Here is a 27,464-nt window from a genome sequence, read left to right on the forward strand (position 1 = left end):
CAAAACTCAATAAACAATCCATATTCAAATCATCAACCGACCTCCATTCAACAACCCTAAATCACCTCTCTAACAATTTCCACATCCAATCCCCCTATCCCATCCTATCTTATTCCCTCTCACCCTAAACTTTTCTACAGCATCCTAAACCTAGAATATCATCAAGCATACTACTACACACCCCATTCCTCATTACACCCGATTTTCTTATTTCACTCCCCCTTCTACTTCACAATCCCTCAATATCTCTTTTATACCACCTTTTCCCTTTTCTATGAATATTAACAAAATATTGATATTTACATTTCCAAATAGTTTTCTCTCTATCTCCAATTTATATCTCCTATGTCTCACTCATCCCAAAATCATATTTCAAATCCTAGGTTCAATTCAACTCTATCCTATCCTACCTCATATTATGCTACCTTATATTATCCAACAATCTCATATTATCTGAGAATCTCATATCATAGTATAATATACTATCCACCCATCCTATTCATTCCATCCATCTCACCATCTCACCACCACCTCACAACTTCAAGTCATATTCATCATTCCATCCATTCACCCATCCCATCCCATCCCCTTATTACAACCTCATAGTCTCACCCCATCCCCTCAACCTCATTACCTCATCATATCCCACCCCATCATCCCCTCACCCCTCACCCCTCACCCCAATCTCACCCCCAACCTCCAGCAACTCCCTCACCATCATTCTCCTTTCCCTCTCTCTTTCCAATTCTCTTTCCCTCTCTCCCCAATTCCAAGCAAAGAGAAATAAGTAAAAAGAAACCGAAAGTTTCAACTCTTATATCCTCTTACCAATCACCTATCTATTTAACATCAATACTACCACCACCATCATTGTTATTATTATCTTTATCATCATCATCAAGAATCTCCTCATCTCAATCCCTCTCAATATCCCCTCTCAATATTCCCTTTCAATATCCCCTCTCAATATCCCCTCTCAATATCCCCTCTCAATATCCCCTCGTCAATAGCCCCGCGCAAGAGCCACGCGAATATCCCCTCTCAACACACCCTCTTCAGTGGCATCCCAGCACAGCCCAACACACCCTCTTCATCCCCTCTCAAGTCCCTGTCAATAGCCCCTCGCAAGACCCCCCTCTGCATCGTCATCTCCTACCCACACACCCTCTCCATCTCATCTCATCTCCTACCCACACACCCTCTCCATTTTATCCCATCCCACCCTATCCCATCCCATCCCATCCCCTCTCCATCCCCTCTCATCTACCCACCCACTCACCTAAATAACTACCTAAACAACTACCAACTCTCAACCATCCCCTCCCAAATCGCAAAAAAAATTTGTATAAAATTCCAAGCGATCAATATACGTTTATGAATCAGGATAATTAATCTTAATAGTATAATTATGATTATGATTATAGTCAATACCATCACTATCACCATCACCTCACCATCACCTCACCTTACCTCTCCCCCCCCCCTCCCCATACCAGCCAGCACCAAGACCAAATACAGAATCTCCTCACAACATCACAACATCACAACATCACACATACACCGAAAATACAAATCACAAAATCACAAAAATCACAAAAATCACAAAAATCACAAAAATCACAAAAATCACAAAATCACAAAATCACAAAAACCACAAAAACCACATAAAAACCACACATCGAAACATCCAAACAACAACAGAATTATTACTAATATTTCCATATTCCATATTCCATATTCCATCTTCCACTTTCCCAGAGTATGCAAGGCCATTCCACATCTCTATTTCCCTTTCCATCCGTATCCATGCATATATATACCCATATCCCATCCCATTTCAGCCCATTACATTTCATTCCCCCGTATACCAGCTCCCTGATTCCACCTCTCAGATACCATTCCTCATGCATTATATCACCTCACCCCACGAATGAACATTCACATTCAACTCAGTATCCCCTTCGATCATCATCAATATCAATCGTCATCACGCAACACACAAAAACCACACCACCACCATCCATCCATCCACCCATTCATAATGCAACGACACGCACCACACAAGCAATTGGAATTCTCAACTCAAGATAAAGAACACAACACAGAACAGATGACAAATAGTCAGGACTCAATAAATATGTCCTTAGTAAAAAAACGAAAATGTTTACAAATTCTCAAAAAGCAAAACAGACAGAGGTATTCCCTTCCAAACTCCATCCCCCGATCCCACCCACACAATCATCCATTCGACCCTTACGTCCAATATGTGCTTCCATAACGGGTATAAACCAGTTAAATCAATCCCTATCCATCATATGCCAAAGCCTTGCACGCAATGCAAAAGTGTATATCCTGACCAGCCATAATACCCCATGCTCTTGAAATCGGCAAGAAGTAAACAAACAAATCCATCGATGCATGCCCTTGCTTGGAAAAAAAAATCAACGAAGCTAACCCTTAGCTCATATGCATTTCGTTGCCACCAAAGAATCCTCACACATTGAAAGTTGCGAGGTAAAAGAGAACAAGGAACAGACAAGGGTAGTTAACGCAACAATGAGAACGAAGTTGCCAAGGTACCTTTCATCTTCAAAGAAAAGGCACCCGGGAAGAAATTAAGTGCTGTGATGTTAAAAACAGATGAGGAAAAATACATCGAGAAAGAGAAGCAAAAGAAAAAGAAAAGATCAGGTGTAAAATTGTAAAAGTTATTGCATGAACAAGCAATAAAAAGTAAGAGCCTTAAAAGATGAAACATGCCATAGCCATGCAGAAAGACAGCCCATTTGGATGCATGACATATGATAATGCTTAGCATGGGAGAACCGGAATAGAACATTGCTGTGTTGTGATGCAACCCCATTCCACCATTGCTGGAGAATATTCGATGTAAGATATGTTGGAGGATGGACAGATCGAAATCGAGAAGAAGCATACACGATCATACTGATCTCGAGGTGTGTATCATATCTTCCTTCGTTTCATTCCCATTTTCTAGCATCCCCCCTACATTGTGATGCCATCATCTAATGTTGACTATGCAATATTCGTCTTTGTATCTCCATCTATTGCGGTTGACCTGTCCAACCCCAGCCAGCACTAGTTCCAGTAGGTTGTTGTGGAGCCCAGCCTTGAGAGCTAGGCTGGGGGCCGGAGGTTGTAGGTTGCATAAATTGATGATTGCTTGACTCAGGTTGATAAATATTTCGATTTGGTGCTGCATAATTTTGCCCCATCCCTTGCATACCAGAATATTGTAATGCGGGTTGCATTTGAGGATTGCTTCCTGATTGTCGAAGTGGTGGAGGGGGAGGTTGATGAGGAGATTGTTGTATATGTGGCGATTGCTGACTAGGATGGGATGGGTAGCTTGGGTTGAACGCATGTTGCTGTGGGGACTGCTGCTGTGGTTGACTTGATGGCCACATCTGATTCTGAGACGTGAATTGATAAGAATTCGTCCCTTGATTCATATTGCTCGCAGACGCAATTGGTATGCTGGGAGATCGTCCTGCTGCTTGCTCCTGTCTTGATGGTGCACTTCTGATCGGAGGCTGTGAAACAATACCAGGTTGATGAGAAGCCTGCGAGTAAGAAAGATTCTGTGGGTTCTGATGTGCCAAGATTGGTTGCTGCGCAATACTTTTTGATGCTCGTGGCGAGCGCAAATTTTGTGCAGATGGAAGACCGTCGTGATTACCAGTAGCTTGCACAATGTTACCTCCAGAGACCTCATGAGGTTGTCTCCATCTTCGTTCCAGATAGTCGTGACTACGGCTTCGTTGTTGATTGATCTGCTTACTATATTCAGCTGCTTGATTTACATGATTTGATAAATCGGCATGTGAACTAGGTTGGGTCCTATCTTGGTACGCAGTCCCGGCTAGTTCTTGTCTTGGACGTTGAATGCTGCTGTAGTCTCTCAAACGCATATCAGTTTGTTCTGGTGCAAGAGTGGTTATCATGGGGAGTGGGTTAGTGGCACTAGGAATACCCATCATAGCAGATGGAACCGCTGCTTGCGGGTACCCATAATGTCCCGGGCCATTGCTGTAAATATCGCCATGGTGGTGACTTGCAGCAAGAGCAGCAGAGGCTTCGGCAGCAGCGGCGGCATCTCGGGCTTTTGCTGCACCCGGTCTCTTTTCCCCAGCAAGATCATCCTCAGTAAACCCTTGCTTACGTGCTTTCGTTTCCCAATAATCATCTCTAACCCGACGCCCATTAACGATAACCCTGCTACCAAATTGCCGGAACATGGATTTTGCAGTAACGATCGCTATTTGGCGAGAGCGGTAAGAGAAAGGTAAGATTTCTTGATGGATCAAATCTTCCTTCTCTGCTTGGGTGGCGATGATCTTGTAGAGAGATCTATTCTTGTTAAACAGTAGATATGAGTCCCGGTATCCTAGTACTCTGGCACACTCTGTTGCCAACATGAATAGTTTATCCCCTCGATTTGGTACATAGAATGTTCGACACCTGTATTCGCGTCCATCTGTCAAATGGCCCATAGCTGAGACCTTCTTCTCACCCTGCTCATCATATTCTCGTGGAATATACTCATCTCCCTCTGCACCCAACTGGTCGGTGGTATGATCCCTCACAGTTGGTAAAGCTTTGATAACTGGCTTGGGAGTTTGTTTAGGAACGGGCGTTTGAGCCAAGTTTGAGCCTGGTGTACGGTTATGAGGTAAGACCGCATGCTGCGACTGAGGAGTCTGCGGCTGGCCACTTTGGCTTGAGGTTGAAGTTGAATGTGGCATTTGGCTTTGTTTGGAATTTTCTGAGGTATTGACGGCCGACTTCAACTTCATCGGTCTTCCTCTCTTTCGGGGCTTTGAGTCACCTAGAACAAGATATGAGTGTCAGCAATATTTCTTGAAAGGGTAAAGTAAGTGCGCATGTAACATGTTGTTAGGGCAAGTGCGAATAAAGCGAAACCCGAATAGATGAGGAGTGATAACATACCGTCATCTATGTGATTATCCACCTGTGGTATTTCATTATATGTATCCGGAGAGCGACTTCTTTTAATTCCTCGAGGAATTTCATTTGGTGAAATTGCTTGGGCGGGGTTGAGAGCTCCTATCGCATGGCAAGATTCAGTCAGTCAAACGTTCGTAGCTCCTCAAGATAAGAACATATAAGTATCCTAGGTAGATATATTCATATAGGAAGGGAAAGGAAACTGAAGCTTCAAAAGATATCTCCAGTCCCATCAGCATTTTCTAATAGAGATCATAGTTACCTTGATTCAGAGCTTGAGGATTAATAGTTGTGGGATGAAATGGAGCTTCGATACCACCCCCTCCAAGTCCATTTGTCACGGCCGAGTACATGACGAAATGCGCAACGGAACGGAACGCAACGCGACGAACGGGTCGATCAAAAGAAAAGTACAAAGGAATAAAAAATTCCAAAATACTTTTTAAGGACAGTCTTGGGCGATGGGATATATGATATTCAACCTGACCCCAACTCCTAACACTGTTCACGTTCGGCGCGCGTTTGCGCTATCGTCGCAAAAAAAAAAAAAAAAAAAAAAAAGATGTAGGAGGAGGTTTGAATGCACGCTCCAAGATTTGATGACTGCGGCGTAGAAGCCGTTCAGCTGCATTAACGAAGCGATTTGTTCTGCACCATGCATGCGGGCGACTGAAGAATCCTGTCGCTGGAGTTTTTGGTTGATCAAGGGATTTTAATTAAGTCGTAGTGTCGTAATGGTAGTGCAGCGGAAGGTGGTGTGAATAGTGGTATAGTAGTGGATAATGTGGATAATGTGGATAGATATATGTAGGGTGAAGGGTTGCTGATACCAGGCCGAGCGGATAAGGGAAAAGGACCCTTGAGCGAAGGGCCAAAATGCAGATGTCGATTAATTGGATCCCCGGAAAATGAACGATGTGTATGTAGGTATGTAGGTATGTGGGTATGTGTGTATGTATGTGTGTATATGTATGTGAAGGATCAAGGTCACAATGAAAACAATTCCCACTTCATATAAATATAAATGTATAATTTGGGGTCTTTCCTCTCTTTTGTGCTTGCGAGTAATTATTGAAGAGTTTTTGATCTGAAGGTACTAGTTGTATAGTAGATATGAAATTCCGATATTTCCTTTGTTGAATGGTGGCTGGTGACTGGTGACTGGTGACTGATGATTGGTGGTTGGTGATTGGAGGTTGGTGGTTCGTGAAGAGGAAGTGGAAGAGGAAGAGGAAGAGGGAGAGGGAGAGGGAGAGGAACAGAATGAAGAACAGTCAGTCTTATTAGGTATGCATATATCTAGCCATGTCCTTGGGGCCAAAATCCAGTAGTCTTCCTTGATACTTCTTGTCAACGTAGATGAGTATCATAGACCGGAATGGGTACTAGAATATAGATGATTAAATCGAAATGATTTTCCGATACAACCGAATAGGATATAAGATCAATGGCGCGACGGCTACTTTACACTTTCTCAGGTACAGTCTTATATTTATGTCCCTATGGCTTTTCTTAGTCGACTTGGTCTCGGTAGTTATATGGTATTCGTGGGCCTTTGTCGCTGTTCGTACGAGGGTCTTTGGGATTTATCTTGGGGTCTGGTCGATGAGAAATGAGATCAGGTAAGCATGTCATGGATCAACAGATGGTCTTTTATTCGCAACGAACTCGTGGGAAAGATGCCGTGTATGGAGTAGTGGTGGGTGGGAGATATAAAAAGATTATGGTCAATGTGTAGGTAGGCTCAGGTAGGTATGGACAGAGTAGTATGCACTATGGTATGTCCTCCAAAGCTAGGTAAGGTAAAGTAATGTAATGTTCAATGGGGGGGGATTATGAGAGGGAAGTCGAAGCTTGAATATTTGCTATACTAACATAACAATAATAATAATAATAATAATAATAACATGGGTAAAGAGGGTAAAAAGAGTAAAAAGAGACAGAAATCCTCCCCTCGAATACAATAGTGAAGAAGAGGTAATTAGTCAACTACTACCTATCTAGGTAATGAAACTAATGATGATAGAATGTCCGAATAAAGATTGATTGATTCAACTCACTATTTACCTACCTAGATAGGTATAGATGAAGGGGTTCAGTAGATTTCGAAGCGAGTCCGTCTTCCTGTTCGCCTTTGCTTTACTAGGTCCCGTCGTAGTCTCTCTCTTCTTTTCCAATACAATAATAAGGCATGGGAATGACAATAATGAAGAGAGGATACCCACCAGTAGGTAAAAATTCGGAGTTTAGCAAATACTCGAAATGATAGGTGGAAGGGGAGTTAACACTAAGAATCAAAGCCGAGTTAGTCCCGCACAAGTATCTAGACAGACACTCTAGAGGGAAAGAACTCAACCAGAAATCCAGAAAGCTAGACAAGAAGGCTTCTCTTTTCTCTTTCCGCTATGTCGTTATCAAACATGGGCCTGACTGCGGAAACGATAACCCTGGTAACTATTGCGACAAATACCACTCAAGGACTTGCTGCGCCAGACGCAAGGACGAGGTACGGTACGGGTAAAATGTATCTTTCGAAGCTGGGCGTTCCAAGGTATTTTTCCGCCCTGATGTTGTGATTGGAAGATCCAGCTGACGAGGGACAAGTTGATTTCGGGACCGCCAATTAAATCGAAGAGTTAACTTCTTTTCAATTGTCCGAAATGAGAAGTAAATAATTTACATTACAGGATTACTAGAAAACCCTAGGCAAACGAAGGAGAGGATTCTATCTGATTCGAAAGTGCTTGATTCTGAAGCTTGAGATATCCGTTTTTTATTCTGTTTTGTGGTTCAAGTCATCCTCTTGCAGGTGAATAGTTTGTTGCTTTCCTAAGTGTCCTTGTTTTGATTGATATTGGTAGGTATTCGCGATTGGCAAGGCAAAAGCCCAATGGATCTTAATAAGAGAGCTTCAAGGTTGAAGGGGTCCCAAGGTCGTATTTTTCATGTACTGTATCTTGATCCTGGTCATGTAATGTTGCTGTGCACGATTTCATCTGCGTCTTTGGTAACTTTTGGTACTTCTCGTGCTTCTCGTGACAACCTCTGAAAGACAGATACTGAAGATCTAAGTGGACTTTTTATCCGATTGGTACTTGATAGTTCTGACTGTCTTTTGCTATTTCATTGGACATGAGCTAATCTATTACCAAAGTATCCGATCTTCACAAGATACTGTACGGTACTGCACTGCACTGTGTCTATGTGTACTTTTATGTATTTATCCTCTGGCATAAATTCGTAGGATCTGTTCGCTTGATTGTGATCAACCAGGGTATTGAGAGGATGCAAGTTTGATAGGATCCTCCCTTCAAGCGAACGGGTATGACGGACAGCTCCCCACGAGCTTGATTGCTTGCATATGGATTGTTGAAGAATATGCAGTGATATGCTCTGAGGAACTGAGGAATGGAAAAGATCGCTTGTGAAGTTGTGGAATGGAAGTACTTGAAGCAAGACTTTTTTTGAAAAGCAAGCTGACGGCCGACCCACGTTACGGGATATCAAGACTAAAGGGCTTTTTGGAAGGATTAAGAGAGATCATAAAATTATGAGACCTGTAAGAGGTCAGAGACTCCAAAGTTATGTAGTATTGAAAGTAATAAGCGCCGCTTTGCCTTAGTTTCTATGCCACTTTTTGATCGGGTCAACCTTGGAAGGTTTCCTACTCATCTCATTTACCAACTGTTTCTTCGGAAGGAGTCAGCCGTTAACACCTTCTCGGTTGTATCTGCAGATGAGTATCGGAGATGAATAACCTGGAAGCTCTTATTCTCTATCTTGCTAAAAGATAGAAATGATTTTTAGGTATGTGCTCAATGTTTTGTCACGCGATACATTAAAGAGAATCGCGTACCAAACTCTACATTCTATGTTGATAAATGATCTGAACATTACATTCTTCTTCGATATCCCAATTTAGAACATCAAATGGTTTATGTGGCTTAGATATCGTTTGATACGTCGTTCACCTTGTAAACACGCGTGAGAGCATAAGTTACATCCATACACACAGTACACCCAGTACATACAGTACATGCAGTGTAGGAAGTTTCCTTTGATCTTCGGATACAACCTCAACCTCCAAAGTTCCAGATTATGCCGCGTCTCGAGCTACCAATCGTATTTCGGCCGCTGGGCTGGAAAGTTTTGGTCACTGGCACATATGTTTTATGGAGAAGCGATAAGATGTCTCAAATTGTACAATCAATGACGATGTTATATTATTGCTGTCCAGATTCTATTTTCTTGATATCTACGACCATTTTTGCAAAGAATTGCAGTAGCCAGGCTTACAAACCCAAAGATGTCAAGGATTCCCGCTTTTTCTTCAAGGGTGTGATTGCATATGAATGAGATCAGCCTGCAGTACCCCGGTACATTTATCACGATGTTAGTGGATCTCCAAATGTTGGTAATTGCCTAATGGGGTACTATCTGCAGCTTCAAACCTTTGAACGTGCCTCTCGCCCAATTTGGAGGAAACGACCGTCGTGTCAACGAGTTAGCCCAAACTTTCTCTTCTTCCAAGGATGGAGAACTCTAGCAAGTGTCAAGCAATCTCTTTGCATGCTTTCCGGCTGATTTGACACGTTGTCACGATGTATCCGGGCTTGAATATCACAACTTTGAAGCAAGCATGTAGCAGATTCATGTCCGACGCAGAATGTACGGAGGTACATATGAGGGGCCCCTTGAAACCATTTCTAGCGCTGACAGTGCAGATGAATCGAAACAAGATTCCTAAAATGTCTCTACAACCATTAGAATGCAGTTTCGTACGAAGTATCAATGTACCGAACAAACTCATATCATTACAGCAAGGTTGCTGGGCTGCTCAGCTACTGAGGTATTGACAGATATGTAATACGTTTTGAGAGACCTTAACAACAGATGACGAAGAACCATAGTTGAATTTAATTGGGATACTTGATATTCGTCCAAAGAATTAGAATGTTTTAATGTCAAAACTTCAGATGGATTCTAGCTCAAGAATATTGATGGATTCTAGCTCAAGAATATTGATGAGATTCACACCTCATTGGTCAGCAGGATTTACAGACATGATATCGACAATATTTCCAAAGCCCCCAATTGGCCAAGGTCTGAACGTGGGCTAATATTGATAAATTCGTAATTCTATTGAATCACAATCGCGAAAGGCAGTGTGGAACCCCTGTTCTTCTCAAGACACACAAGATACGTTACGGCGCGGCGTCTTCGGAAACTAAATTCTCCATATATTTTGGTCAGGGGAGGTTTCGGCACCTTTCTACAAGGGAGATCTCGGGGCCGTGTCTGCCCTATTGAGACCGGCTCAGGTCCAAGTTGTTTTCATCCTTGTTCTATCCTTATCACTGCTTGGCCTTCAATAATCAATTCACATGCTTCTCGTGCTACGCCGTGGAGATCACCAGAAGATATGACTAACTGGATGTTCAGGGCGTGATTAGTATGTGGGCAAGGTCTACGAGAGACTACGACCTTCCGTATCCCATCGTGGCTGAAAAGTATTACTGCCTTTGTGTGGACAGCGCCTATCATTTCTCGAAGAATATCCTCCAAGCCCGACCTTGTTTCTGTATCGATATCATCGATATTAAATCGGTAGTAGAAATGACTCTTTGCTGCATCTACCGCGCTAGACACTGTCAAAATTGTAGCATCGCTTCGCACTCTACGAGGCACATTACACAAACATATTTCTGAGAGATACGATTGGTCAAAATGCAAGTCTACAGCCAAAAATTGCGGTTACAGATGACTCGAGTAGTGATGAATCCACTTTTACCTAGAACGCGGCAGATCTACCCAGTTTCCCTCTTTTTTATCCTTTGCCAATGATATATTTACGATTCATGATTAACACGGGCAGAGCCGCGCTTGCATATTCTCTATATTCTGAATGTGTACGAGGAATGGTCATAGGATCATTTTAACCTGGTCCATTCAAGCTAAGACATTTTTTTAGCGGACCTTTCTGTGCTCCTCGCCCTAATTCTAAGCCACTAGCAAGTCTTCTTCCCCGGTCGACATCACATTTCGAAAGGGTCTGATTCTTCGGCAAGCAATGAGATGTCAAGAATTAGCCAGTCAGTGTATGCTAAGTGCATGAGAACGATTTTCTTTGGTTGGACTTAGCATGCACAACATCAGGCTGTGCGTGGAGGCTTACGGGCGCATGCCTCCCGATTTTTCATCCTGGATTACCCGTCGAGCCCACTACTGTAAGCAAAGAGATGTGTCTGAGCTTCTCCCGCAATTCGATTCGACTGTGGGTGAATCTGGTGGTTTAGTTTCTACGGAGTTTATAGTGGTGGGTGTGGAAGAGCACCTGCACAAGATTTCTGCAGCCAACCACCTTCATGATGTCGGTTCGCTAGGATTGTAGTTGCGATATTGAGTTTGGATGGACCCTTTTTAAATTTCTTAGTTTTTAAGCCCAAGGCCCCATGAAATATATTAATTCAAACCTTCTTCCATTTCATGCTTCAGCGGAAGCTTAAAACTTTTGAGACATATCCTTATCATAATGCATATTTGCTGCATTCTTCGCCATCTCTAGAGCTTTCCAAACTGGGTTTCTTGCCCACTTCGGATCTATTTCGCATGAAGATGGGCTGGAAGCAACTCTAAACAGCAGACAAGCTTAAAAGTAAGACAAAGTCTCAAATTCCAGGTTCATCAAAGTGACTCATTACAAATCGGAACGTTCCTTTGCCACGAGATACCTGCTTCCAGGATATCGGAAGTCAAGTGACACATATAGTCTGGCTGCTCGCTTGCCCGGCAATTCGTACATTCCTAGGTGGGGAGGTATCCTCTACAGGTGGACATCACGTGTACGAGATTGCAGATGAAACGGTCATTGTGCATTATCGGGAGCGATTTCTCTGTGTTTCTTGTTGTGTATCTTTCGAGGGGTGTAGCTCAAGCTTCGAAAATGGAATGTGTGCACGACATTTGGAAGGGAGGGGTATGAGCATTGGATTTAGATCACTTGAGCCCTCAAAAGGATTTGCTTGGATGTGAATGTACCGGTGATGTTATATTTTGAGGTTATGATCTCGCGAAATTTGTTGTGGTTATGTCTATTGCACTCGATGTGCTCTGAGGATCAAGAAAGAAACCCGTTGAATACAATATGACATTGTTTTTGTGTAAAGAATTTGATATTGTGAGATGGTTCAGCTTGTTTGAAATGTGATATATCAAGCTGCACTAGGTGGACGATAAGCTCTTATCGCTCATACCTAGTGTCTGATAAGATCTATCGTAGCCGCACACAAGCGCATATCGCGTCTAAATTTCCTCAATTTGCACACAAGCTGTCGCAAGCTGTTGAACAACCATTCCAAAACAATCCTATCATTCAGCCATTATGACGAGTCTCAAACGATCTATGGGATCGGATCCCTACTCCTCCAATATATCGAGTAAAGTCTATGTACGATCCACCAAAAGTGGCAAAGTTCAGAAGATTGTTCGTGAATTATATCTTCGACAAGATATTCCCTGCTCATCCAAACTTTGCGACAGCTGCCTCAAGACTGCGCCACCAGATGCGAGTGGTGTTGGTAAGTTTGATCTCGATAATGTATATGATACATGCGCATGATAGAAGACTTACTTTGATGCAGTACCACCATTCGTTCTATCGGAAACCCCTGCGGGAACAGCAGCATACCCTCAGGGACATTACCTAGTACCCGATACCAATGCGTTACTGAACGCCCTCGATCTTTTTGAACAGGCATCGGCCTTCTACGATGTCATCATCTTACAGACTGTCCTTGAAGAATTACGAAATAGATCACTGCCGCTTTACAATCGCTTGATTGGGCTTACAAAGAGCGAGGATAAACGATTTCACGTCTTCTTTAATGATTTTCGTCTGGAGACTTATGTGGTTCGGGAGACTGGAGAAAGTATAAATGATAGAAATGATAGAGCGGTTCGACGCGCGGTCAAATGGTACGATGAACATATCACACAAGCTGTAAAAGCTTCGGGAGGACGTTCGAAAAAGATACCTGCTGTTGTAATGCTCAGTGATGATAAGGAGAATCTCAGAAAAGCAAAGCGTGACGGTATTCAAGCATGCTCCCTTCGGGAATATGTTAGTGGATTGGAGGATGCAGATCGATTACTGGATATGATCAGTGCAGCACAAGAAGACAAAGAAGCCCGAGATGCTAGAACTTCTGGAAACCTATACCAGGAATATTATTCAGTATCGAAAATGATGACTGGTGTTAAGAACGGCACGTTACATCAGGGTATTTTTAATGTTTCGCCATACAACTATTTGGAGGGGTCTGTGAATGTCCCCGCTTTCGACAAATCATTACTTGTTCTTGGCAGAGATAATATAAATAGATCTGTTCAGGGTGATGTTGTTGTTATCGAAGTGTTACCAAAAGACCAATGGAAAGAGCCTTCTACAAAAATTATCGAGGAAGAAACCTTAAACAAGGATGAAAACGCCGATGCTGATGAGGGAGAAGCTGTTGTCACCGAGAAGGAGAGACGTGCGCTGCAGGAAGAAGTAAAGAAGACCCATAGCAAGGGTACGGAGAATCGTCCTCAGCCAACTGCTAGAGTAGTTGGTGTCGTAAAGCGTAATTGGAGACAATATGTCGGTCATGTGGACGAATCATCTGTTAGTCAGTCGGTGAAACAAGGTCGCAAGCAACAAACTGTTTTCCTCATTCCCATGGACAAGAGGATACCGAAAATTCGTGTTAGAACGCGACAAGCGGGTGAGATATTAGGAAAGCGGGTTTTAGTCACCATCGACTCGTGGGATAGAGATTCGAGATATCCGGTTGGTCATTTTGTTCGTTCTCTCGGCGAACTGGAAACAAAAGGTGCCGAGACAGAGGCTTTACTTTTGGAATACGACGTACAATATAGACCATTCCCGAAAACAGTCTTAGACTGTTTACCTGCTGAGGGTCATGATTGGATTGTACCTCCAAGTATGGATGATCCTGGATGGAAAAACAGACGCGACCTTCGAGGTCTTAACATTTGCAGTATTGATCCAATAGGTTGTCAGGATATTGATGACGCATTGCATGCAAGACCTTTGCCCAATGGCAATTACGAAGTGGGTGTGCATATTGCAGATGTCTCACATTTCGTCAAGCCAAATAATGCAATGGATGCAGAAGCGAGTATACGAGGGACCACCGTTTATTTAGTAGATAAGCGAATTGACATGTTACCGATGTTACTTGGGACGGATTTGTGTTCCCTTAAGCCATACGTCGAAAGATATGCATTCTCTTGCTTGTGGGAAATCACACCGGATGCCGAGATTGTTAATTCAGAGTACACAAAATCTGTCATTAAATCGCGAGAAGCATTCAGTTACGAAGATGCTCAAAAGCGTGTCGATGATGCGTCGGCTCAAGATGAACTTACTACCAACATTCGTACTCTTCTTATGTTGTCTAAGAAATTCAAGCAAAAGCGCATGGATGCTGGAGCTTTGAGTCTCTCGTCACCAGAAGTTAAAGTGGAGATGGAATCTGAGACTTCGGATCCAATAGATATCAAACAGAAAAAGCATCTTGACACTATGTCATTGGTAGAAGAATTCATGCTTCTCGCCAACACTAGTGTAGCTGCGAAAATTTATTCTGCCTTCCCTCAAACAGCCATGCTTCGTCGTCACGCCGCTCCTCCAAAGACAAACTTTGAAGAACTTGCCAATCAACTCAAGGTCAAGCGTGGCCTTGAGCTTAAGGTTGGCTCGTCGAGAGAACTTGCCGATACCCTCGATGGATGCGTTGACCCCGTCGAACCTTTCTTTAATACCCTTGTCCGTATTATGGCAACTCGTTGCATGATGTCTGCAGAATATTTCTGTTCAGGCACACAAGCATACCCTGAGTTCCGCCATTATGGTCTTGCATCTGAGATCTATACTCACTTTACATCTCCCATTCGTCGTTATGCAGATCTTGTTGCTCATCGTCAACTGGCTGCGGCAATCGATTATGAGCCTCTTGCTGCTAGTGTCCGCAGCAAGGGAAAACTCGAAGGTGTTTGCAAGAACATCAACGTTCGTCATCGTAATGCTCAACAAGCTGGTCGTGCTTCCATCGAATACTATGTTGGTCAAGCACTCAAGGGTCGTATCGTCGAGGAAGAAGGTTTCGTCATGAAAGTTTTCAGTAATGGATTTGTGGTCTTCGTACCGAGATTTGGTATCGAGTCACTTATTCGTCTGAGAGATTTGGCGGAACCAGAACCAGAGGGTGATTTTGATGCGGAGAATTACGTTTTGCAAACGAAGGGAAGTAGAGAGGTTAGAATAGAATTATTTGGGAAGGTGACGGTGAGGATTAGTGATGTTAAGGAGGAGAGTACGGGAAAGAGAAAGATTAAGGCGGAGTTGGTGGAGGTGATTGAGGGGAAGAAATAAATCTGTGGATGGATGGAGAGATTTGGGGGGTATTGAAATGAATTGAGAGGACTGGTATACTAGGGTTAGATACGTGTATGATTGAGTAGAGATATCAATTTGAAGAATTTTTTCACGCTGAGGATTTGGGGAACCGTGTGTTGTTGATGATGGGAATGGAATCATGGTAACTGTGACATGTTCTCTGTTGCTAGGTATCGAACTGTCAGGATTCAACCGATACTCAGCACGTCTTTCATTGAACTTGTATAATTCGCCCTCATTATCACTATTCTCAAACATTCACTATCCTCATACATCAACATTTGATTCGGGTTGCGATATCTACTAGGCGGTAGATCGGGATTGCATCAATAGATTCCCAAGTCGAGTTTTGGCACTGTCCTGTCTGTCCTGTTAGTTCGTACGCCCACTCACGGGTGTGCGAAATTCGAATCGATCGGTTGGATTTATGGTGGAGTCGCTTTGGGGAAAGGGTTATTGTAACCTTGGAAGATTATATCTGTGTGGATGGTGGATGTGGAATTTTTGTATGGATGGGTAGGTGGGTGGGTAGGTGGGTAGGTGGACAGGTGGAGAGGTAGGTGGATAAGATGTTTGGAGATTGGATGGCAGGGGGAGGGAGGAGGAGGGAGGGAGGGGGTGAAGCTTGGGATGTGGATTTGGAGTGAGTGGTGAGGGGTTGTGAGGGGGGTTGTGTGTATGTGTATGTGTTTGTATATGTGTATGTGTGATATTTGAGTATTTTTTGTGATTTTGGAGGGAGTTGAGAGGGAGTTGGGTGGTGGATGTGGGAAAATTGTGTTGGATGGGGGGAAATGGAGTAGATGGGGGGAAATGGAGTAGATGGGGTAGATGGGGCGGGTCTTGAGGGATAGGAGGTTGTGTGTTTTGTGTTTATGGGAATTTGGTGAGTGAGTTATAGTTTGAGTTGTTTTTGGGTATAGCATTAGTGCTGGGTAGTGCAGTAATTTAGCGAAACTGGGTGAGATGTGAGCAAGCTATTGGAGAATTCTAGGTCGTTGAAGTCTGCAATCTACTAAGAAACTTTGACCAATTTTTTTTAGAACTCGTAGTTACGCTGCTGTCAGTGTAAGCTGCGTGACCTCGGCAGCGAATCAAAACCTGGGTCATTTTTTATCTCAACGACCGGCTATATGCTATTACTCCCGTTATTCACTCTTTTTGTAGTTTAATCTCGTTTGTGGCATCTTACATGCCCCGCTTTATTCGCTCATTGCAGGGGCTGTCAATAGGGGGACAAAGCGGGTTAAGTAGGTGTATTGGCATTGCTTGCGCCGCAAAGCGGCATGAAATGCCAACATGTACAACAACAACAGTTGTATCTTTCCCATAGTTAAATTGGTAGAACCATTCTTTTCTCTCCCCGAGTTTGTCAAGAACAAGAGTCACTCAAACTTTACTTCTTCTTTATTCCATTCTTACTTCTCATTTCCGATACAAAAATGGCATCTTTTGATATCAATACGACCGGCGATGATGTGCTCAAGCACTTCTCCAAGTACGCCGAGGGCAAAACATGTTTGTTATTCTCCTACGATCATTTTACTCTCTTACAAATTCATCTAACGAACATAACTAGTTGTCATAACCGGCCCAAGTGAAAACGGCATTGGCGCCGAGTCTGCAATCACTCTCGCATCTGCAAAGCCCTAGAAAATCATTCTTGTCGGTCGAACTGAAAGTAAAGTCATTTCAGTGATTGAAGCTATCAGAAAGATCAACTCAGACATTGAAGTCTCCTTTGTTGAAATCGATCTTCTCAACAACAAGAGCGTTCGACAAGCAGCAGAGAAGATAAAGATCTTGACAGATAAGATTGATGTTCTTATTAACAATGCTGGTGTGATGGCTGTAAAACACTATGCTACATCTGTCGATGGAGTTGAAAGCCAATTTGCGGCTAATTATCTTGGTCATTTTCTTCTTACCAATCTGCTAGTTAAGGAAATAGTCGCTGCGGCTAATATGGGGGGGGCAAGAATAGTGCAGGTTGGTAGTTTGGGATATCAGCTTGGAGAAACTAATATTGAGGACATAAATTTTAAGGTTCGTTGATGATTGCTACTTCGTGTTTGCAGATACGTGTGCTTAATGTGCAAACTGACTGTATTTTGCTAGGATGGGGAAACATACAATCCCTGGGTTGCTTACGGACAAGCGAAAACTGCTATGATACTGTTCAATCTCGCTCTTGACAAACGATTGAAGCAGAAAGGAGTTACGGCATTGATATGCCATCCTGGTGGTACGTCAATTATTACGCCGTGTTTGTGCCTTACCAACAAGTTGTCGAAGTAACACTCGAGAGCAAGTTATTGATTAATTCAAGTGTAGACAATGACTCGTTTGCCGATGCATATGTTTTGGCGATTAAACGCAATGATGGTAAGGTTTTCGCACTCGTCAATTCACGCATACGTTGGCATCGCTAACTGAATATCAGGAAATCCTCTTCCCCCGCAAAATATGGTGACTTTGAAACAAGCAGCGGGAGTGGTTCTTTTCACGGCTTTGAACCCATCTCTGACAGGTATGTAGATCCAGGTTCCCTATCCTGAGAGTGTACATCCCCTGACCTTAGATTTCACAGAGGCTGCACCAGCATTCATCGTCGAAAATGAAATTTACACAGAGACGAAGGATTATGCTCTCAATAAGGAGACAGCCGAGGGCTTGTGGAAGCTCAGTGAGAAGCTTGTGGGGGAGACATTTGTTTACTGAACTGGAGCGCTGGATGATGAGATTTGGATGTTGAATCTGCTTGAAGGTGTGAAGAATTGGTTTAGGATAGGTGCATTAGATTCACAATTGAAATGAATCGACTAATGAACTTGAGGATTCAGCACCTCGTTTGTCTCATCGTAACTTTTTGAATGATCATGTCTGAATTTTGATATCCTTACGATCTTAACAGATGTATCATCTCAGTTTGGAGTCTAGAGGTAGTTAAAAAGTATCATCGGCAGTCTACAAACCAGTAGGCCAACATTATTTTTATAACCACTCTCCCATTCATCTTGAAGAATGAAACAATCTTGAATAATAAAACCATTTTAAACATGGCAACTGTCTTCAACGATGACAACATCTTGAATAATGAAGCTATTTTAAAGAAAAAAACTATCTCACCTAATAGATTTATCTTTGCATAGGTAGTCATCTTTGAATCCAAAATTGTTCATTTGCCTCTGATTCTGTACTAAAACATCATAATCTAATCATTGAACTACGATGGTCTGGTATTTCCAGTTCAGCTAGATAAAGGCGTCTTTGAATAATCCTTCATTCATCTTGTTCATAAGTAATAGAAACTTATGTTTTTGTGCTTGTATTGAAAAGACTAATAATTCTTCATGAATACTGGGAAAAGCGATTTCATTATGATTTGACTCGTCTGAAGCTAACCTTTAAGGATATTAATCACGCCCAGATAGCGAACCTCAAGTAATGAGTGACGTTGATACCAAAAGTAGAAAGCCAACTTAGTAGAACTTGTTAAATACAGTCAGGACATTAACTTGTGAATCGACTTCTTTCCTGGATTGAACTTATGCTATGCGAAACAATTGTGAGCTCTCCTACTACCCACGAGTTTGATAGAAAAAATTCAACCATGGGAGATTTTCATATGTGAAAATTGGGTTTCTTCAAATTAAACAAAATTTTGCAAAGAGACTCAAGATCTAATGACTTAAATGCTATTGACAGCGTTCTTGTAGTCATATAATATAATGGCTATCCAAAATAGTACGACCATACTACAGCATAATTGTAATGCTATGCGAGCATCCAAGTCACTGAAGATCTAATCTCATAGTTGTAGCAACGCTACCAGCGAAGTTTTCCTATGACAGCTTCTCAACTTTCTTTCGAATCAGTGAAGAGTTGGAAAACAGTGAAGCTAAATATCTCCTATCCTGGGTGGGTATCTGCAACCTCGAGGACTACCACGAAGTCTCGCCTTAGTCTTGAAGAAATCACGATGAAGATACAAGGTGTAATTTGAGAATGACTACACGCGCTGTCAACGCGTATTAAGTGCTAGGGAAGATGGATAACGTTATTAAAGAGCGATACCCAAGTGATCAAACAATTCTTTGGTTTGGAATGTAAAAATAAGAGTAAGTATGAGCCAAAGGTTGTGGTGTACGTCGATTCTCAGTAGACTGCGTGGATCCTCAAGTGAAAAGTGAGGAGTAAAACTGGAAGTCTAGAGTTAACAAGTTTGATTGAGTAGGTATGCATTGCTGGCCATTGTTTTGTCAAGCAAGGAGATGTCATGTATCTCACTTGAGCATTTGATCAAACATAGTCCTGTTGGAAGACAACATGCGTTCAATACACATTGAACCGCAAGGAATTATATCTATGATCAAGGCAATTGTACTAATGCAGTAAGAACCTCTCTCGCTTACCCCGCAAAACCTAATTACTCGCTACCAAAAATAGGTACAACATCTCGAATATTTGTAAATAACCAAAATAAATTGTAAAAAATCAATCTACAACGTTTATGGAGCGGCAGAGGATCGAACTCTGGACTTCATCGATGTATAGTCCCCCGCAGGGAACAGATAATGCAAACGAGGCACTCTACCACTGAGTTACGGCCCCTATTCTGATTGATGACGATTTCAGCTTTTCTAGGTATATGATCGCACGTGAAGATAAGCGAAGCACAGACCTCCAGTGAGCCAGATTCCGCACATTCCGTACCGAAAATTAACCGGCACTGGCATCATTCAATATTATATCGATATGTCAAATTCCAATCTCATCTCAACAATAACCACATTGACGATATCATAATGATAATCAGGCATAGATTGACCGTTTTACTCTGCATCGCAGTACTTGGACTTTTGAGTGTTGCGAATGCGAGTACTGGTGATCGATTGCCTGAATTTAAACAATGTGTTGAGGTATGAATGTCCTTGGAGTTTGTTTACCTTTTGTTAAATACTAATAAACATTTAGGTCTGTCAACGAGAGAATTGCGACAATGAAGTTGGAGGCGGTACGAAGATTCGTATGTCAAATATTCCTCCCTACAATTCCTACTCTTTTTTTGTACATTAAAATTAACAAAACGACACAGCACTCCACCATCGACTTCTCCTCTGGACTTGCCCAGCCGAATGTGATTATACCTGTCAACATATAATTACCGACTCGCGCGTTAAATCCTCACAACCTATTGTTCAATTCCATGGAAAATGGCCGTTCTATCGTTTCCTCGGCATGCAAGAGCCTTTCTCCGTCCTCTTTTCACTCTTCAACTTCATGGCGCATCACAACGGACTTGCAAGAGTAACGACTCAGATTCCCGAGGATTATAGTATGCGGAAATACTATGTCATGCTATCATATGCGGGAATGATGAGTTGGGTAGCCAGTATGGTGTTTCATACAAGAGACTTCGCTTTCACGGAACAAATGGATTATTTCGCGGCAGGAGGAAGTGTTTTGTACGGCATGTACTATACTCCAATTCGAATCTTCCGTATGGATCGTGGTGGAAAACGCACAAAGTCTATATTACGTGCCTGGACTCTTCTATGCATACTCTGCTATATCGCACATGTTGTTTACCTGAAGTGGTGGGATTGGGATTATACATATAACATGGCTGCAAATGTTGTGGTTGGAGTAATACAAAATTCTCTATGGAGTTGGTTTTCGTTCGAAAAATACAGGAAGAGTAAGAGGGCATGGGCGACATGGCCAGGGTTAGTAGTTGCGTGGATTTTTATGGCAATGAGTTTGGAGTTGGTGGATTTCCCGCCTTGGTTGGGATGTTTGGATGCACATAGTTTGTGGCATTTGGGGACGGTGGCTCCAACTATGATTTTCTACAGGTATGTTTCCCATTGTTTCTTCATGGTTGTCATTTGGTGCGGTCAGTGAGAAATGCTAATTTAGGAATAGTTTCTTGATCAAGGATGCTCAAGACGATATAGCTGGACAAAGATTAAAGGCTTAGACTATACATGAAGTGAGGTGGGTAATCATGAAATGGCTGGGAGGGGTTTGTGAAAGAGGTTTAATGTCAAAATAACAATACTGGAACATATCTGAGATCTTTTCCCTACAGACGCGGGAGCTAAGATGGCGCTAGAAGCAGAGGAATAGGCGTCGGTGAGTCGTTACCCGTGTGGCGGTGAGGTTATGGTAGTAACATCGCGAATCTTCAAATCTCCGTGCTGTTCTGCATGAAAGACATCCTGAATCATGCTAGCTTGTTCGCAAAGGGTAGCATAGACTTGGGTTCATTCGGATGCCAAAATGTGAATGTTCAGAGCGGTATTTCCAAAATGATCGCCTGAAGTTAGGTGGAACAATAGGGGTTCAACGTTGAAGATTGAGTTGAAGATCGGAACTCGATGTCTCAGGCTGAACGGCAAAACGGAATCTTAACGTTCAAGACTGGATGGAACAATGAAGGGTGAATGTTCAAAATGAAATGGGCAGTCGGAGCCTTGATCCGTTTAGATCTGATCCCAACTTTCCGTCGCGCATCCAAAAACTAAATGCATCCTCAATATCCATATCGAAGTTGTGATTTTACATATATAACAGAGACGTCTAGAAGGTATTCTTTCGTCAGTGGCGTCGAGTAGAGTTCAGACGGGATACGGAATTCAACTTTCCAGAGTGAGCCTGACAGAAAGCGGCGGGGATAACAAGTAGAAAGCTTCACGTGAAGAGGTCAAGCCAGCTTCCTTCAATACAGTAGGAAGGATAATGTAATCGATACCTTTCCGCCCTTGGTTATCCAAGCAAAGTATCAGGATAACAAATAATCACAATTTCAATAATACTTCAAGTTCACGCACGTATTCATGTAGTAAAGAGTATGTTGTAAATGGGTCTTCTATTTCAGCGAAGCACTATACAAACATCACATAGACGAGCAGACAAGACAAACAGACAGACAGACAGACAGACAGACAGAAAGTAAAGAACCCTTTCCCCATCAATCCATCCATGCCTATCCATCCATCCATATCCAATCCTCCCTTCGCAAGAAGTCCACGCCGTTTCCTGCCTTCCCAGAAACGCCATCACATCCCCAACACCAAATAAAAGGAGAAAACAATGATTTTTCTTTGGGAAAAAAATTCCTCTGCTGAGACTCAAAGAAAAGACTTTGCCAAAATGTATCCTGCTTTTGGGGGTATATCTTCCTTCCCTAACCCTTCCCTCCTTCCCCCATTCCATTCCATTTGTCCCCGCCTCTTCAAATCCACATTCCTTCTCCTGCCTCTCCCCTATATATCATGAACATTAACAAAAACGACACGATACCCATGTCCTCCAGAAATTATTAATTAAGTGAGTGGGATCGTGTCACCGACCAGGTGAGAACGATTGCAAATAGAAAATTCAAAAAGACAAAAAACGCAAAGGTACAAAATGAAACGCTGGGATGCCAACACCCGTGGGTGATTGTTGCTAATATACAATGCCAATTATTTTAAATCGAACCGGTCTACGATTAATGGGATATCAATGCTTCGTCGATGGAAGACAGGTGCCAAATGTGAAATAAATCAAAACGCCGAAACAATTACACTGCGGAATATTCTGGGAGCGCAGTTCTCATCCGTCAAACCTGAGGGACCCACTGAAAAGATGGATTTTTCTCGACTCTTTATTTCTCCGAATAGTCAGCGGGAGTGACATTGGAAAATTGATATTGTTTCTGCTTCGTCGTCATTGTTGGAGAGCTGCCCACCAAGCCAATGTTCGAAAATTGTGTGAGTGCATCATGTGGAAAGGAGTACTCAGCAGATCCGCCATTCGACAGTGTGTATAAAGGGCTGGCGTTATTGTTGAACTGTGGAGAATCATGACCGTTGCCTAGAAGGAGACCTCCTTGGTTGTTGAAACTACCAAAAGCAGGTGTTACTGGTTGGCTGGCATACGAAGGTTGAGGCATTGATAATTCGGTAGCGAAATGATCGTGGCTGGGTGTGTAGAGAGGATCATCTGGAATGTCGTAATTCCAATGCTGCTCTGTATTGTTGTGCTCAATATTATTTGGCCACCCGGATGTGTTTGTTTGTTGGAGTCCTAATGAGGCTTGTGGTGTCTCTGGAGGCGTTTGGTCAGTGGCCTGATTAGGGTCTATCAAAGTGGGAAGACCATCATGGCTGCTAGACAAATCGAACATGAAGTTCAAATCATCTTCGTGAGATGATGAATTCTCCCTTTTCAGTGTCATATGTCTCTCTCTAGGCGACATTGGAGTGGGTGGTGCCAAGCTACTCGTGAGAGATGAACCGGCTGTTAAGCTAGGTTGGTTGATCATGTGGTAATTTTGCTCCATGAAGGAACCAGCATTTTCGAATCCGTGTATGTTAATAGGCGACCTCTGCGCAGACTCTATTCCAGGCTTTTGAATACGACCAGTAAGAACATTTCCCCCCGCTGAGACAATCCTGCGCATGGGTGAAGGTAGAGGACTGGCAACTTGGCGACGGAACCCATCTACATTTGATACAGTCCGTGGTCCCATTGGTGGCCTACTTCTCATTGTATCGGTTCCCAAGGCGGCTGGTTTGACCTGGACCTTCTTCCGCCTGGCGACTATATCTGTTGGAGGACGTGGAGACTTGAATGACCGCGAGGAGGGTGGGGGAGATGAAAATTGAAGTGTTGTTTCGTCGCTCGTGTCGTCTACAGATGGAAGTTTTGCTGGTCTGTATGTAACAACACCCGTGAAAGGTTGAGATGAAGCGGAAGCTGTAGAGAGCGACCTCGTAGTGCTTTCATCAGAGAATGTATTAAATGCTGTTGGCGTATGACCAGATTCGCCAGTACCGAATGGCTCTAATTGCTCTGGTTCATCGAAGATATTTTGGTTGAATGTAGGCTGGAAACTGAAGGAATCGTCATAATTAAAGGCATTGGCAGTTGGGAACTGAGCACGATCAAGATCAGAAGTCTCTCCCATACCAAGCATATTTGCGAGCTGAAGAGTATCGTTGTTATGTACATTGAAGTTGCCTGAGAACTCTCCATTTTGATTGCCGGCTTGAGCAGAAGCCATGGCACGATGGAGAGACTCGAGACTCGCGGTGGTGGGATTTTGATATTGGGGATTATAGGGTGCCGTGGCTGGTGGAGGACCGGATGAAGGAAATGACATCGAAGAAGATTGTTGTGGCACCATTGGATAATCGATATTGTAATTGCTTTGAGGAAAGTCCGGAGATGAAGGCGCGGAGACTGAGTATCCCAATGCTTCCCGCGCTTGACCAGCCTCATATGCTTCCGTTTTCTTCTCTTGCTTGCGTTTGGCTCGACGATTCTGGAACCAGTTCTACTACACATCAGTACCAAGACCTAAAAGCTGATTTGAGTTCCTGTCCTTACATTAATTCTTGACAACTCGACACCCATAGTATCAGCATAACCACGCTTAGTTTGAGTGGTTGACTTTGGGTTCTTGTTGAATTCAAACTCCAAGATGTCAACTTCATCCTTTCCTAGACGAGGCTTTGTCTCGTTGGTTTTCTGTCCAGTAGCCATATTCATCATGTTGGGCTGATGTTGCGGTAAAGAGTATTGGTATTGATGGTCGTTATAGACCCCGCCTGATGTCATTTGAGAAATTAATTGGTCATGATTATTAGGGTGATGCGAAAAGTGCTGGAAGGTGGGTTGAACGTAGTCCATTTTTTAAGTTGGGTGTTGGTTCAAAAGCTAAACCCCCACAGCGTAGTTTTGTGGAAAATAGAACAGGAATCACAAGTTGAATCGAAAGGCAAATGCGAAAATGATATCGGAATCAAATAATGTTGACGATAGGCCGAAACTCATGTATATATTACCCGTACGATTTGGATATGTCGTTCAACGATCTCTTGAGTAAGTATATATGTTGTATATGTATGATGCGGTGGGATAGATAAGAAACGACTGTAAGCCACTTCTACAGACAAATGAATGGAATCTGAATACGAAGTGATTCAAACGGCGATAAAATTAGTATATATTGGAAGATGGAAATTGTCGAAAATAATTGAAGGAGTATCGCAACCGCTCGTTTCGATATCGGTTTCAGTGATTGAATGATGAGGGCGCGTATATATTATAGGTGTGTGGTAGAATGGATCGTAAGTTTACTACTTGCGGGCAGGCGAGGAATCCGGAATTTCGATATCGTGAATCAAGAAAGTTGATGCAAGGAACGAAAGTGGTCAGTCGCCTGTAATTATGGTAAGGTCAGTCAACTGGAACGAAGGAGAAGGAAAAATGTTGTTCGAAATGAAAAAAGATTGGAGAAGTTGGTGTGTGAAGGGAAGGGGGAAGAACTAACGGGGTGGTTAATTGTGACTAAGGCGACTTTAGCAGTAGGTTGGCTGCAGATCGGATCTGTGGCTGTATTTGACTGGTACCTGGGCGTTCATGCCAAAAATTAATCGAACCTCTTTCTCTTTTATCCTCTAACGCAGCGGATAAGATGATATTATACAATTGCGGAAAAGACAATGAATATATATATGTCACAATGCAGACAAGCAAGTGGAGTTTAATGGACGAGTGATTGTAAGTGTCAGAGTGAGGGGCGGGAAGGGTGGAAGAAGGAGCAGCTCGCGCAATTCAAGGAAGGAAAGAGAGGTGTGGTAGTCGTTGATCTGAAGTAGGTGGTAGTAAAAGTAAGATATGGATTGAAGGGTGGGTATGGATATGGATGTGTAGGTAGGTAGGTGCTTTAGGTTGCTAGTGTACTACTACTACTACTATAGCTCAGATGTATGGATTGTAAATAAATTGTGGATTTCCTGGTGTGGTGTGAGTGGGTATGGGATGTGTTGCTCACCACTTCGAGCTCACTGGGTACTGCTCGTCTTTTTGGGTGGTTGTTCGGTGGTGTATCTGTATGTACATACGGGGGGGTTTGTCTTGATGAGCGATCTATAATCTTGTTGGTACAGGAAGCTTACAAGCCTACAAGCCTACAAAAAGCCTGTGCTTTTTTCCTAAGAAAAACAACAGGGGCACAATTGTAATCCCTCGCTGTTTTTGCAACACTTTGTTAACCTTGACCCGGAACTCCTTGACTTGACCTACATGACCACAATCACTGGTGTGGCTTGGCAAGGGTTTACTCCCCGGGACATTCTCTCCTACCTTCTTTTTTATCTCTTGCGATATCTACTTGGAATTCCTTGGGGGCCTGAGATTCAGCGCGTGGTATTGACCCCTTCATCACCTCGGTTAATGATTTGCCTATGTAGGATAAGGGCAATCTCCATATGGAATATATTTGGGTTCTATTTTACTTTACTCTACTTTACTTTGCATCCATCTTGACTTCCTTGCTAATTCTACTATTTGACCCTCACTTTACCCTGAATCAACCTCATTCATATTGATTCATTCCTTGGATCATGAGAATGATTCCGAATAAATGATCATTGCGATGATGGTGGGCTCACTTTGAAGTTTCGTATTTACTTCACATATCAAACCTCCTACCTCCGTTATTTCTATAGGTATGAGATTGATTGTTTGACTGCAAAAACAAATCTATTCCATACTTATCCATAGTAGTTTTGTCCCTTTCCAAAGTTTCCATAGCTTATCCATGTCATTCGGATACCCCCAACTGCACCGTGCGTGGAAAACAACATCTGATATGATCCATAGAGAGACCGAGAGCGAAAGAGAGCACTGTATTCGAGGCGAAACAAACACCTTTAATGATATCAACTGGGCTCTGATACAAAGTGGGTTGATTCCCAAGTGAACGAGTGTACTGTATTCCGGAGAGAATCAGAATTTAGGCTTCGGCAGTGGACTTTTACAAGTAACGTCGATTTCCAACTCGGAAGTGGTTGAGTTTATCAGTCATAGAAATAACCCTACCTACTATCCATTTATGAGGGTCTCCGTACCATTTTCGAGTTTGTATGATATCGTCGTAAGCATTTATTATTTGGATATTATTATTTTGATTTTTGACCAGAATTGTTGTTCCTTTTGTTCTGCGATCTCTTCCTTA

General features: G+C 42.7%; 5 protein-coding genes across 5 annotated transcripts; 3 read left to right on the forward strand and 2 right to left on the reverse strand.

Moving 5' to 3' along the window:
• Positions 1 to 3,065: 3,065 nt before the first annotated feature.
• EAE98_002489 (uncharacterized protein) lies at positions 3,066 to 5,342 on the reverse strand (the record flags this gene model as incomplete). The annotated part of the gene is made up of 3 exons (XM_038950109.1): positions 3,066 to 4,849; positions 4,972 to 5,088; positions 5,252 to 5,342. The coding sequence occupies 3 exons, from the start codon at positions 5,340 to 5,342 to the stop codon at positions 3,066 to 3,068; spliced, it is 1,992 nt and encodes a 663-aa protein (XP_038813848.1).
• A 7,028-nt stretch (positions 5,343 to 12,370) lies between these two features.
• Positions 12,371 to 15,424, forward strand: EAE98_002490 (uncharacterized protein; the record flags this gene model as incomplete). Its single annotated transcript, XM_038950110.1, has 2 exons — positions 12,371 to 12,566; positions 12,630 to 15,424. The coding sequence occupies 2 exons, from the start codon at positions 12,371 to 12,373 to the stop codon at positions 15,422 to 15,424; spliced, it is 2,991 nt and encodes a 996-aa protein (XP_038813849.1).
• Positions 15,425 to 16,890: 1,466 nt separating this feature from the next.
• On the forward strand, positions 16,891 to 18,169 carry EAE98_002491 (uncharacterized protein; the record flags this gene model as incomplete). Its single annotated transcript, XM_038950111.1, has 7 exons — positions 16,891 to 16,966; positions 17,028 to 17,067; positions 17,131 to 17,494; positions 17,567 to 17,714; positions 17,744 to 17,833; positions 17,892 to 17,978; positions 18,039 to 18,169. The coding sequence occupies 7 exons, from the start codon at positions 16,891 to 16,893 to the stop codon at positions 18,167 to 18,169; spliced, it is 936 nt and encodes a 311-aa protein (XP_038813850.1).
• Positions 18,170 to 20,256: 2,087 nt separating this feature from the next.
• Positions 20,257 to 21,431, forward strand: EAE98_002492 (uncharacterized protein; the record flags this gene model as incomplete). Its single annotated transcript, XM_038950112.1, has 4 exons — positions 20,257 to 20,370; positions 20,426 to 20,477; positions 20,547 to 21,306; positions 21,377 to 21,431. The coding sequence occupies 4 exons, from the start codon at positions 20,257 to 20,259 to the stop codon at positions 21,429 to 21,431; spliced, it is 981 nt and encodes a 326-aa protein (XP_038813851.1).
• A 941-nt stretch (positions 21,432 to 22,372) lies between these two features.
• Positions 22,373 to 26,375, reverse strand: EAE98_002493 (uncharacterized protein). The gene is made up of 3 exons (XM_038950113.1): positions 25,776 to 26,375; positions 24,830 to 25,664; positions 22,373 to 24,776 (listed from the first exon to the last, which is right to left on the reverse strand). Exons 2-3 carry the CDS (start codon positions 25,130 to 25,132, stop codon positions 23,103 to 23,105), a joined length of 1,977 nt encoding a protein of 658 aa, XP_038813852.1. The 5' UTR covers positions 25,133 to 25,664; positions 25,776 to 26,375; the 3' UTR covers positions 22,373 to 23,102.
• Between the last annotated feature and the right edge of the window lie 1,089 nt (positions 26,376 to 27,464).

Source organism: Botrytis deweyae (genome assembly GCF_014898535.1).
Source record: "Botrytis deweyae strain B1 chromosome Unknown BDEW_004, whole genome shotgun sequence".
Lineage (NCBI taxonomy): Eukaryota > Fungi > Ascomycota > Leotiomycetes > Helotiales > Sclerotiniaceae > Botrytis > Botrytis deweyae.

Bases quoted from the DNA above. Each gene is read 5' to 3' on its own strand.
- EAE98_002493 (XM_038950113.1), bottom strand. From the start codon at position 25,132: ATGGACTACGTTCAACCCACCTTCCAGCACTTTTCGCATCACCCTAAT. The intron at 24,777-24,829 runs GTAAGGACAGGA...GATGTGTAGTAG, and splicing joins TCGAGTTGTCAAGAATTAAT to AACTGGTTCCAGAATCGTCG.